The 13,026-nt window shown below is 37.4% G+C and overlaps 1 protein-coding gene across 4 annotated transcripts in view; it reads right to left on the bottom strand.

Moving 5' to 3' along the window:
- HACE1 (HECT domain and ankyrin repeat containing E3 ubiquitin protein ligase 1) overlaps window positions 1–13,026 on the bottom strand; it is a 122,378-nt gene that overhangs the window by 31,771 nt on the left and 77,581 nt on the right. For all 4 annotated transcript variants that reach the window (XM_046004959.1, XM_046004957.1, XM_046004960.1 and 1 more), the window contains 3 exons: window positions 4,157–4,268; window positions 3,967–4,064; window positions 3,703–3,790 (listed from right to left, as the gene is read on the bottom strand). In XM_046004959.1, coding sequence (XP_045860915.1) covers window positions 3,703–3,790; window positions 3,967–4,064; window positions 4,157–4,268 — 298 coding nt within the window. The remainder of the gene's footprint in view (window positions 1–3,702; window positions 3,791–3,966; window positions 4,065–4,156; window positions 4,269–13,026) is intronic.

Below are 13,026 nucleotides of genomic sequence, written 5' to 3'. Positions count from 1 at the left end.
AGACTCCCCACTGAGCACAGAGGCCAACTCAGGGCTCAATCTCACAACCCTGAGATCATGAGCTGAGCCGAAACTTGAGTCTGGACACTTAACCAAATGGCCACCTAGGCACCTCACAAATAATCAACTTTAAATAAGTACCACAGAGGTATATAAGCGAAAATGGCAAAGGCAATAGTTACCAATTACTGTCAAAACCTAGTATGATTCCACCTGCATGACAAAAGGTCTGGAAACAGTGGTGATGGTTACACAACACTGTCAATGTACTTAATGCCAGTGAATTGTACACTTTAAAGTGGTTAAAAGAGTAAATATTATGTTATATATTTGATCACAATGAAAACAAAAATCTAAAAAAAATATCTAGTGCAGGGGCGCCTGGATGGCTCAGTGGGTTAGAGCCTCTGCCTTTGGCTCAGGTCACGATCCCAGGGTTCTGGGATCGAGCCCTACACAGAGCTCTCTGTTCAGCAGGGAGCCTGCTTCCTCCTCTCTCTCTCTCTGCCTGCTTCTCTGCCTACTTGTGATCTCTGTCAAATACATAAATAAAATCTTAAAAAAAAAAAAAGTATCTAGTGCAATGGAAAAACCTAATGCTAAGTCCTCAACTTTAAAAAACTCTTTTTGTACTTTTCTATGATGATCACTAACTCCAAAGACAACTGTTACTCATTCAACAAATATTTATTGAGCTCTTCCTATTTACTACTCTTCTAGGTACACTAAACACTAAACACTAGGCACTCTTACACTAAAAGAAAGAATAACTGCAAACTCTAATGAAATAGTACCACAAAGTAAAAAATAATAAAGGAAAAGTAAAAAGTTCTGGAAAATGACATGTTTGGTCATCTAGTATACATATTTTGACAATAATTTCACTTTGTGTGATGCTAGTCTTTGATTTCTCACTGTTGGCACTAGACTACAATGCCCTAACTGGTTTACTTAGATATAAGGTACAAATCTGGAAGTTTATGGTTAATGACTTAAAAGGGCTACATGAAGCTAGTCATTCACCATCAAGTACATTTTGAGAATCATTCCCAGTCATCGGTAAGACTGGGCATTAAAAGTCAAAGAAAAGTTTTGTGAGGTGCAGAAAAACTTCAAAGACAAACATAACAATAATTTCAAAATTATAAATAATCTAGGATTAGTCACAAATATTTTTTACCTATTAAAATAGTGAATGCTTAGGGCACCTGGGCAGCTTAGTCAGTTAGGTAGCTGCCTTTGGCTCAGGTCATGATCTCAGGATCCTGGGATCAAGCCCCACATCAGGCTCCCTGTCCCACTTGTGTGTGCACATGCTCTCTCTCTTTCTCAAATAAATAAATAAAATCTTTAAAAATAATAATAAAATAAAATAGTGAATGCTTAGGGTTACTGATGAATCAATCAGCAAAGATTTTTAATGACTCAACTTTCTACCCCTAGGTCTCTGATTTGTAATTCCTTTGCTAAGTACTTTCTGGGAAATCTAGATTATTAAAAAGAACAGATAAAGAGAAATCAAAAACAAATAAGGAAATAAATAGGGAAAACTCTTCAGGAAGAAATAATAGTTTTTAACTTGAAAACTACTTAAAACAGAACACAAAGTTTAGGTTCTGTTTTAAGTTCAAAATAAATGAAACTGGGGCTCCTGGGTGGCTCAGTGGGTTAAAGCCTCTGCCTTTCGCTCAGGTCATGATCCCAGGGTCCTGCGATCGAGCCCCACATCGGGCTCTCTGCTAGGCGGGGAGCCTGCTTCCCCCTCTCTCTGCCTGCCTCTCTGCCTACTTGTGATCTCTCTCTGTCAAATAAATAAATAAAATCTTTTTTAAAGTAAATAAAATGAAACTGACACAGCTATTTTCATCACCTCAGAAAAATCCTAGTGAACAAGAAAATGTCGTTTTCCACATAAAAATAGCTTCTAATAATTATTTCTACTTTCTATGTGCTTTCTGTATTTCTTAGGCACTTGGCTAACCATTTTTTACATAATGGTTAATTGATTTCTCTTTCACCACATCACAAAACATGTATTATCACCATATTCAAATGGAGAAATTGAGGTCCAGAAAGGTTACATTTATTGGACTAAGATGATAACAATAAGAGGAGCAGAGCCAGGATTCACATCCAGTGTAACAACAAAGGCCAAACTCTACAGTAAATATCTTAATTCAATTAGAAAGCAAGTTTTAAAGAAATTATCATAGACATAAAGACTACCCAAACATCTCCCACATTTAGGAATTTTTAATTCAAAATTTTAATGTAATTCCCTTCATGTCAACTAAACCTAAGAACAGGAAGTATTTCACTGAGATTCTAATTTATAAATACTATGATCCCAAAGAGAAGACTTCTATGGCTTATAAAAGTACAAATCACAATCTTTATGATCTCTGCGCTTTAGCATATGCTCTGCTGATATATTCATAGTATGAGGAATTACCTCGACTCATAATTCCACACCAAATCTGTTTTTCAGGTATGAAACTAAACAGACAGCCTCAGAATAAGGGACTATAAAGAAATGAAATAAAGCTAAAATACAATGCTCTAATGCTAAATCTTGCTTCTAAGATCAGGCCTAACTAAACCCAGCACCTCATCAAATTTGTCATAAAAACAACAAAAGCACCAAATTTACCTCAGAGCAAATAGTCAGAAGTTATAAAATTAAAGCAGTCACATATTCCTAAACAACTTCAAATACACCATGTGTGTCTGAGGAACCCATCACAGAAGTGAATACCTGCAGTTCCCTAGTATCCCCGCAGCCCACCACCGTCCCCCTCTTGCCTCTCCCAGAGTCGTCATCCTTATTCAGTGGAGGTTTACCTACTGGTTCGGTTGGAGACAATCAGAAAGTACAATTAATAATGCCCTCTCTCCTTATAAAAAAATTAATTAAACATTGGGAAGGAAAAGATCTTCAGGAAATAAACGCAACTGTGTAAAGCATTTAAAAACTGAAATCCCGCCTTCACTTGTGTATGTCTTTCTTAAGTTAGAGAACTGCCAAGTATTCTTCTCATAGATGAGGCAGTAACCATTTCCATTCAGCCTACTATATCAAATTAGAATTGTGCAGGTCAAAAGTACCATTTCAACAAATAACCTACTTCTATTATAAGATAATAAGAGCTTTTTAGGTTTTAATCTTTTAAAAGGACCGAAAACTAAGTTACTATACATAAATAGATTATAAGTTAAGATTTAACACCATGATTTCTAGACTGTTTTTTATGACCGATAAATTTTAAGACTTGGAAACTCAAATAGGGTTAACAAATTTTAATTTCTCCAAGTAAGTATTTTCCTAAGTCCATCTTTTCTAAGGCACTATTTCACAAAAGGAAATTTTAACTCAGAAAAGCAGTCTAAGGACAATCCTTAAATTGCATAAATTTAGTTTTACTTTACAAAAGATTGATGAAAACTTCCTTAGAGTCAGCACTGGCCCTTGAGAACCAACTATGTAGAGGAAAGAATGCTAGACTGAACCAGGTTCCACTCATGATCCTACCACTCATTAATTGTGTTAACAAAAACTCTGAATTTCAACTTTCTCTTCTAGGAAATGGAACTATCCCACACCTAGCTCACAGGACTACTACGGGAATCAAAGGATAAAATGCACTGATGTAGTTTGAAAACATGAGAAGTGACAGAAAAAATAATGTAGACTGTACAACTTACCATCAGCTGACTGGGTAAACAATGCATAATCAGGATTGACTATCTCATTAGACAGAATATCAAACCACTCACGCACAACACCTTGACCCTGAGTTTAAGAAAATAAAATTAAATATCAACAGAATTATATGTGGAAATTTTTTCTGAATAATAAATCAGCATCATTTCAAATTTCTTCCATTATAATTATATACTAAACTTTATTTAAGTGTATTTCAATCTTTTATATCTAGTGACATTAACAGCACTTATTTTTATACCCACCATGCCTTCTTCTCCATGGAACCGTACAGCAATTCCTTGCTTTAGCTTTGCACAATTTGCTTTTGACACAACTTCACAGCTACTCCTAAAAATAGAATCTAAATATGTAGCATTGGTTAATTTTACATATTAAAATTTACAGTAACTAGTATTTTGTGCCTCACACACATCAGCTTCTTTTTAAACATACCTCTGTGAACCAGCAGGATATCATTTTCATTCACTGGCCTGTGCACCATGTCTGAATCTGGTTGTCCTGAATGCAAATGTTCATAGAACCATTCACAGCGATCTTTAAATGGCTAACCCAACAAAAAACGGTAAAATATGTCAGCAGTATTTCAGCTACCTATTAGATTACTTAATGAGCCTGCTAATGTCCTTTCCACAAATAATCATTCTTAGACCTTTATTTATAAGAGTTCTAGATAATGTTCTGACATTTCAAAAACTGTTCATAAAAAGGCAGATCTCAGCTGAAATACTTTGATTACAAAGAGAGTGTATTTAATTCCCATTTTAACAGAAAATACTTGATAAATTAGGTTATACCTAAACTTAATATCAAATATGTAATTGATGAGATTTACTCCTAATTTCTTTCTTTCTTTCTTTCTTTTTACAATTTCACTCATTTATTTGACAGAGAGAGAGCAGGAGCATACGAGCAGAGGTAGCGCCAGAGGGAGAGAGAGAAGCAGGCTCCCCACTGAACAGAGAACCTGCTGTGGACCTGATCCCAGGGTGCTGGGATCATGAGTTGAGCCTAAGGCAGCTGCCTAACCAACTGAGCCACCAGGCACACCATTCTCCTAATTTCTCTTAAGCATAACAATGCTTGTAAGAATGAATTTCCAAATCCAGAAAAATTACACTGCATGTTATATTCAATTTTTCATGAAAATAATCTTCTAGCTCTAACCTTATTATTATTTATTTATTTATTTTGTGTGTGTGAGAGAGGGACAGACAGAGAAAGCATGTACGAGAGCTTGGGAAGGGGCAGAGGGAGGAGAGGGAATCTCAAGCCAGCTCTGCACTGAGCCCAGAGTATGACACAGGGCTGAGATCATGAAAACCTGACCTGAAATCAAGAGTCGGACACTTAATGAACTGAGCCACCCAGACACCACTATCTACCTTTATTCTTATTTCTATCCTTTGAATACGTAGTGTAAACCTTGACAATTAGGGTATTTTTTCTTATTTTAATGTAAGTGCCTGACTTAAGCTTTTATTGCCAAGGCAACCACTTCAAAGAGGCATCTACTTCAAAGATGGCTATCTCAAATAAACAGAATGCCAGCACATAACTTGATAAGGAGCCAAGCCACTTTCCCAAAGGAAGGCTCCTCTGTTTTAGAAATCTTGGCTGATTTCTATAACTGACCATTTGCCACCCCGCATCCCCCCCCCCCCCCAACCGTTTTCCCTCTTCTCATGCTTTAAATTCCCGCTCTTACATTTTTAAATTCACCAACAGTGAGCCTATGAAACCCTTGGCTCCCACCTCAACCCCAATAAAAGCAGAACTTCAGGCCCATGTGCGTTATCATGCACTCTCCCACTCCCCCACCTCTACCATGTGTGCTGTGTAATACCCAGGTCCTGTAAGTAATAAATCTTTATTTTTTTTCAGTTTCCAAATGTTTATTGCTGAAGGGCATCTTGCTATCATAATAAAAACCACAAGGGCTGGTCTAGGCACAAGACTGGGTATTGAAAGGCTAAGACCAACACACGACAATTGGCATAACTGGCAGGACTGGCAGGACCTTGCAATTAACTAAGGGGAATGCCTTTACCTGCAACTTGCCTACTAATTGCCAAACTGACCATCTGAGAAAGGAGCACCTTTAGGGTCTGTCATGCTGCTATGTGCTTTTACACATTGCCTTTGTCATATGTTGCCTGCAATATCTAACCTAAAATGTCATGCCTGCCATCGTAATTGAAGAATCTCCCCAGAGCAGCATGAGCAAGGCCATATGCTCCAATGAAATGATTAGACTACTAATTATAAAGGTCTTAATTGATTATTAATGTGTATAAGGGACCTCCTAAGCCAAGGAAAGCAAGGGAGGGTGGATTAGACTGCAAGGCTACTGTCACTGCCAAGGAGGATTCTGGGCCAAAAGTGAATAGAAATGATTCCGTTAGGTGAGGAAGATTGGAAATTTCCACTTGTAACCACTGAGTTAAGTAGCTTGTGCCCAAATTACATGTCCTTACTGAGAAGAGAAAAATAGCCCTGTAACTGGAAGCCAACAGCACCACAGAGGGAACCCACACAGAGGCCTATAGTCTGTGTTGCCACTTTACTTACTACCATTGCTACCTGTCCCCTGACCCAACAGGATATTATGGGTCCAATCCCTGGTGTGGTACTGCTTAAAAAATTAATGGACAAATATAAATGTCCTGAACAAGGACCTGACAAGGCACATTAGCTCCTTGGTAAAACACCATGGATGCTTCCTAGGTGTTACTCAATTATGCATACCAAAATGCCAAGGCTCTGGTTTATGCTCCATAGGCCTAGGGACTTTTCCCAAAGACCCTGTGCATATCAGTCTGAAGGCAGACTCCAATCCAGGAGAGGTTTCCTGTGACACCCTGAAAAGGAAAGCAGCCTACAAAGAGGGTTGGTAACAACAATTTTCCAGTAAGATTAAGGTAAAAGGATAAAAACAAGAAGTAGAAATTGAAATTAAAAGTCATACCTTAACTGAAATTCAAATCTTTCTTATTTTATGCAGCAGGAAAGAGAGAGGGGAACTAATTGGTTATTGCAGGTTTTGTTGTTTGGAACTGGCTCTTAACTGTTACTCATAGTGGCTAAAATCCATCAACAGGCTGCTACCTCTAAAGACCTACAATCCATAACTTTCTTTTTTTTTTTTTTAATAGCTGTGTTATTTATTTCTTATATTTTTAATTATTTTTTAACATATGTATTATTTGCCCCAGGGGTACAGGTCTGTGAACTGTCAGGCTTACACACTTCACAGCACTCACCATATCACATACCCTCCCCAATATTCATAACCCAGCCACCCTATCCCTAACACCCCCACACCCAGCAAGCCTCAGTTTGTTTCATGAGATTAAGGGTCTCTTATGGTTTGTCTCCCTCCTGATCCCATCTTGTTTCATTTTTTCCTTCCCTACACCCCAAACCCCGTACTCTGCCTCTCAAATTCCTCATCTCAGGGAGATCATATGATAATCAATATCAATATGATAATTGTCTTTCTCTGATTGACTTATTTTGTTCAGCATAATACCCTCTAGTTCCATCCATGTCATTGCAAATGGCAAGATTTCATTTTCGTGGCTGCATTGTACTCCATTGTATATATATACCAATTCTTCTTTATCCATTCATCTGTTGATGGACACCTATGATCTACCCAGTTTGGCTATTGTGGACATTGCTGCTATAAACATTCGGGTGCACGTGCCCCTTCAGATCACTACATTTGTATCTTTAGGGTAAATACTGAGTAGTGCGATTGATGGGTCATAGGGTAGTTCTATTTTCAACTTTCTGAGGAACCTCCATGCTGTTTTCCAGAGTGGCTACAACAGCTTGCATTCTCACCAACAGCGTAGGAGGGTTCCCCTTTCTCCGCATCCTCTCCAACATCTGTCACTTCCTGTCTTGTTAATTTTAGCCATTCTGACTGGTGTGAGGTGGTATCTCACTGTGGTTTTGATTTGTATTTCCCTGATGCCGAGTGATGTTGATCACTTTTTCATGTGTCTGTTGGCCATCTGGATGTCTTCTTTGCAGAAATGTCTGTTCATGTCATCTGCCCATTTCTTGACTGGATTATTTGTTCTTTGGGTGTTAAGTTCTTTATAGATTATGGATATTAGCCCTTTATCTGATAGGTCATTTGCGAATATCTTCTCCCATTCTGTCAATTGTCTTTTGGTTTTGTTGACCATTTCCTTTGCTGTGCAAAAGCTTTTGATCTTGATAAAGTCCCAATAGTTCATTTTTGCCCTTGCTTCCTTTGCCTTTGGCAATGATTCTAGGAAGAAGTTGCTGTGGCTGAGGTCAAAGAGGTTGCTGCCTGTGTTCTCCTCAAGGATCTTGATGGATTCCTATCTCACAATGAGGTCTTTCTTCCATTTGAGTCTATGTTTGTGTGTGGTATAAGGAAATGGTCCAGTTTCATTCTTCTGCATGTGGCTGTCCAATTTTCCCAACACCATTTGTTGAAGAGACTGTCTATTTTCCATTGGACATTCTTTCCTGCTCTGTCAAAGTTTAGTTCATCATGCAGTTGATGATCTATTTCTGGTCTCTCTATTCTGTTCTATTGATCTATGTATCTGTTTTTGTGCCAGTACCATACTGTCTTGATGGTTACAGCTTTGTAAAAGACCTTGAAGTCTGGAATTGTGATGCCACCAACTCTGGCTTTCTTTTTCAACATTTCCTCTGGTTATTGAGGGTCTTTTCTGGTTCCATATAAATTTTAGGATTATTTGTTCTATGCTTTGAAAAAAAATTGATGGTATTTTGATAGGGATTGTATTAAATGTGTAGACTGCTTTAGGTAGCATAGACATTTTCACTATATTTATTCTTCCAGTCCATTAGCATGGAACGTTTTTCCATTTCTTTCATGAGTACTTTATAGTTTTCTGAGCACAAATTCTATGCCTCTTTGGTTAGGTTTATTCCTAGGTATCTTATGGTTTTGGATGCAACTGTAAATGGGACTGACTTCTCTTTCTTCTGTTTTGCTGTTGCTATATATAAATGCAACTGATTTCCCTGCATTGATTTTATATCCTGACACTTTACTGAATTCCTGTATGAGTTCTAGCAGTTTTGGAGTGGAGTCTTTTGGGTTTTCCATATAAAGTATCATATCACCTGCAAAGAGTCAGAGTTTGACTTCTTTGCCAATTTGGATGCCTTTTATTTCTTTTTGTTGTCTGATTGCTGAGGCTAGGACTTCTAGTACTATGTTTAATAGCAGTGGTGATAGTGGACATCCTGGCTGTGTTCCTGACCTTAGGGGAAAAGCTCTCAGTTTTTCCCCATTGAGAATGATAGTCACTGCGAGTTTTTCATAGATGTCTTTGATGACATTGAGGTATGTACCCTCTATCCCTACACTTTGAAGAGTTTTCATCAAGAAAGGATGCTGTACTTTGTCAAATGTTTTTCAACATCTATTTAGAGTATCATGATTCTTGTTCTTCCCTTTATTAATATATTTTATCACATTGATTGATTTGCGGATGTTGAACCAACCCTGTAGCCCAGAAATAAATCCCTCTTGGTCGTGGTGAATAATCCTTTTAATGTACTATTGTTCCTACTGGCTAGTATTTGGGTGAGAATTTTCACATCTGTGGTCATCAAGGATATTGGTCTGTAAATCTCCTTTTTGGTGGGGTCTTTGTCTGATTTTGGGGTCAAGGTAATGCTGGCCTCGTAAAATGATTTGGAAGTCTTCCTTCCATTTCTATTTTTTGGAACAGTTTAAGGAGAATAGGTATTAATTCTTCTTTAAATGTTTGCTAGAATTCCCCTGGGGAGCCATATGGCCCTGGGCTCTTGTTTGTTGGGAGATTTTTGATGACTGCTTCAATTTCCTTACTGGTTATGTGTCTGTTCAGGTTTTCTCTTTCTTCCTGGTTCAGTTTTGGTAGTTTATATGTCTCTAGGAATGCATCCATTTCTTCCAGATTGTCAAATTTGTTGCCATAGAGTTGTTCATAATATGTTCTTATAATATATGAGCCTGGTGTTAGTATTTCTTTGGTATTGGTTGTGATCTCCCCTCTTTCATTCATGATTTTATTAATTTCAGTCCTTTCTCTTTTCTTTTTGATAAGTCTGGCCAGAGGTTTATCAATCTTACTAATTCTTTCAAAGAACCAGTAGTTCCTAGTTTCATTGACTTGTTCTACTGTTCTTTTGGTTTCTATTTCATTGATTTCTGCTCTGATCTTTATGATTTCTCTTCTGCTGGGTTTAGGCTTTCTTTGCTGTTATTTCACCAGCTCCTTTTAGGTGTAAGGTTAGGTTGTGTATTTGAGACCTTTCTTGTTTCTTAAGAAAGGTTGGATCACTATATACTTTCCTCTCAGGACTGCCTTTGCTGTGTCCCAAAGATTTTGAATAGTTGTGTTTTCATTTTCATTTGTTCCCATGAATTTTTTCAATTCTTCTTTAATTTCCTGGTTGACCCATTCATTCTTTAGTAGGATGCTCTTTAGCCTCCATGTATTTGAGTTGTTTCCAACTTTCCTCTTGTAATTGAGTTTTAGCTTCAGAACACTGTGGTCTGAAAATACGCAGGGAATGATCCCAATCTTTGGTACCGGTTGAGACCTGATTTGTGACCCAGAATGTGATCTATTCTGGAGAATGTTCCATGTGCACTAGAGAAGAATGTGTATTCTATTGGGGATGAAATGTTCTGAATATATCTGTGATGTCCATCTGGTCCAGTGCGTCATTAAAGGCCTTTATTTCCTTGTTGATCTTTTGCTTGGATGATCTGTCCATTTCAGTGATGGGGGTGTTAAAGTCTCCTACTATTACTGTATTATTGTCAATGTGTTTCTTTGATTTTGTTAATTGTCTTATATAGTTGGCTGTTCCCATGTTAAAGCCATAGATATTTAAATTGTTAGATCTTTTTGCCGACAGACCCTTTAAGTATGATAATGTCCTTCCTTGTAACCGTCCCTCTGAACAACGTACTGAATAACGTGCTTAAAATATAAACTATGAGAAATTATATTATTTACCAAGTATGCTTAGATATAGCTTTAAGAAAAACATGTACTGGCAACAGGCCTTTTGGGGCAAGGACAATATACATCCTTGAAGCCGAGCAGCTTGGGATGCCTGGCTCTCTTAGGGCAGAATGCCACCTGCTTCATTTTTCCATTATCTCCCCTTTCCCGGAGAGCATAAGCAGTCAGTCAGACAATCCTTTTGTTTGCGCTTGCTCACTATGGGTCATGTACTATGTGACCAGACATACTATGCCTTTCTTCTTATGTATCTACAAAACTCATGGTAACTGTGTAATCTACTCCGGCTTCTTCATTGGTTGTTACTCACATTCTAATAAATATGAGACTGAGGAGTTGTTCAGAGCAACAGTCTTTTTTATTCTCGCCCCCTGTTCCCATTCTCTTGCAGCTGACTTGTTTGTGCCTCATTCTTCTCCCATGTGCCATCAGGAGGTGGCACTTCCTCATCTCTTATTATAGTCCTTGGCTTAAAATCTAATTTATCTGATGTGAGGGTTGCCATGCCGCTTTCTTTTGATGCCCATTAGAATGGTAAATTGTTTTCCACCCCCTCGCTTTAAATCTGGAGGTGTCTTTGGGTCTAAAATTAGTTTCTTGTAGACAGCATATTGATGGGTTTTGTTTTTTTATCCATTCTGATACCCTGTGTCTTTTGATTGGGGCATTTAGCCCATTTACATTTAGGGTAACTACTGAAAGATATGAATTTAGTGCCATTGTATTGCCTGTAAAGTGACTGTTACTGTATATTGTCTCTGTTCCTTTCTGGTGTACTACTTCTAGGCTCTCTTTGCTTAGAGGACCCCTTTCAATATTTCCTATAGGCCTGGCTGAGTGTTTGCAAATTCTTTCAATTTTTGTTTGTCCTGGATGCTTTTTATCTCTCCTTTTATTTTCAATGATAGTCTAGCTGGATAAGTATTCTTGGCTGCATATTTTTCTCATTTAGTGCTCTGAATATATCATGCCAGTCTTTTCTGGTCTGCCAGGTCTCTGTGGATAAGTCTGCTGCCAATCTAATATTTCTACTATTGTATGTTACAGACCTCTTGTCCCGAGTTGCTTTCAGAATTTTCTCTTTGTTCCTAAGACTTGTAAATTTTACTATTAGATGACAGGGTGTGGACCTATTTTTATTGATTTTTGAGAGGGGTTTCTCTGTACCTCCTGAATTTTGATGCTTCTTCCCTTTGCCATACTAGGGAAATTCTCCACTAAATTTTGCTCTGAAATACCTTCTGCCCCTCTATTCTTCTTCTGGAATCCCAATTATTCTAATATTATTTCGTCTTACGGTATCACTTCTCTCTCGAATTTTCCTCTCGTAGTCCAGTAGTGTTTGTCTCTATCTTTTGCTCAGCTTCTTTATTCTCCATCATTTGGTCTTCTATATCACTAATTCTCTCTTCTGCTTCATTTATCCTGGCAATAAGAGCCTCCATTTTTTATTGCACCTCATTAATACCTTTTTTTATTTCAACTTGGTTAGATTTTAGTTCTTTTATTTCTCCAGAAAGGTTTCTCTATTATCTTCCATGCCTTTTTTAAGCCTAGCTAGCACCCTGAGAATCATCATTCTGAACTCTAGTTCTGACATATTACCAATGTCCATATTGATAAGGTCCCTAGCTGTTGGTACTGTCTCTTGTGTTTTTTTTTGTTTTGATTTTGTGGTGAGTTTTTCCGCCTTGTCATTTTATCCAGATAAGAATATATGAACAAAAGAATAAAATACAAAAGGGTGGCAAAGACCTCAGAAAAATGTATGCTAACCAAATCAGAAGAGACCCAAAACTGGGTGGGGGGGGGAATAAAAAGAAAAAAAAATGTCTGTATATATTAGACTGGTGAACAGAACAGAGCCACCCACTTGATCTGGGGTGTATTTTAGTCTCTTAGAAGAAACTACCTCCCAAAATTTTAAAGAAAAACTTATATATATATATACACATACAAAAATAAGGGTAAACACAATGAAGGGATGGAATATGACTATAAAGATGAAACATTTTTAAAAAATTCTAAAAAAAGAATTGATAAGTTGGTTGGAAAAAGAAAAAAAAAGAGGATAGAATGTGCTCAGGCTGGAGACTAGAACAAAGCCATGTGCTAGATATAGGGTATATTTTGATCTATTAGAAGAAACTGTATCCTGAAATGTTTTGGAAAAAAAAAATACCTACATGTATACAAAAAGTAAGGTTAAATACAATGGAGGGATAAAATATGACTATAACAATGAAGGTTTAAAAAGATTTTTTT

This window comes from Meles meles, chromosome 5, assembly GCF_922984935.1.
Source record: "Meles meles chromosome 5, mMelMel3.1 paternal haplotype, whole genome shotgun sequence".
NCBI classification, from domain to species: Eukaryota; Metazoa; Chordata; class Mammalia; order Carnivora; family Mustelidae; genus Meles; species Meles meles.
The sequence above is the reverse complement of the archived record's forward strand: the minus strand, read 5'-3'. Positions and strand labels throughout refer to the sequence as shown.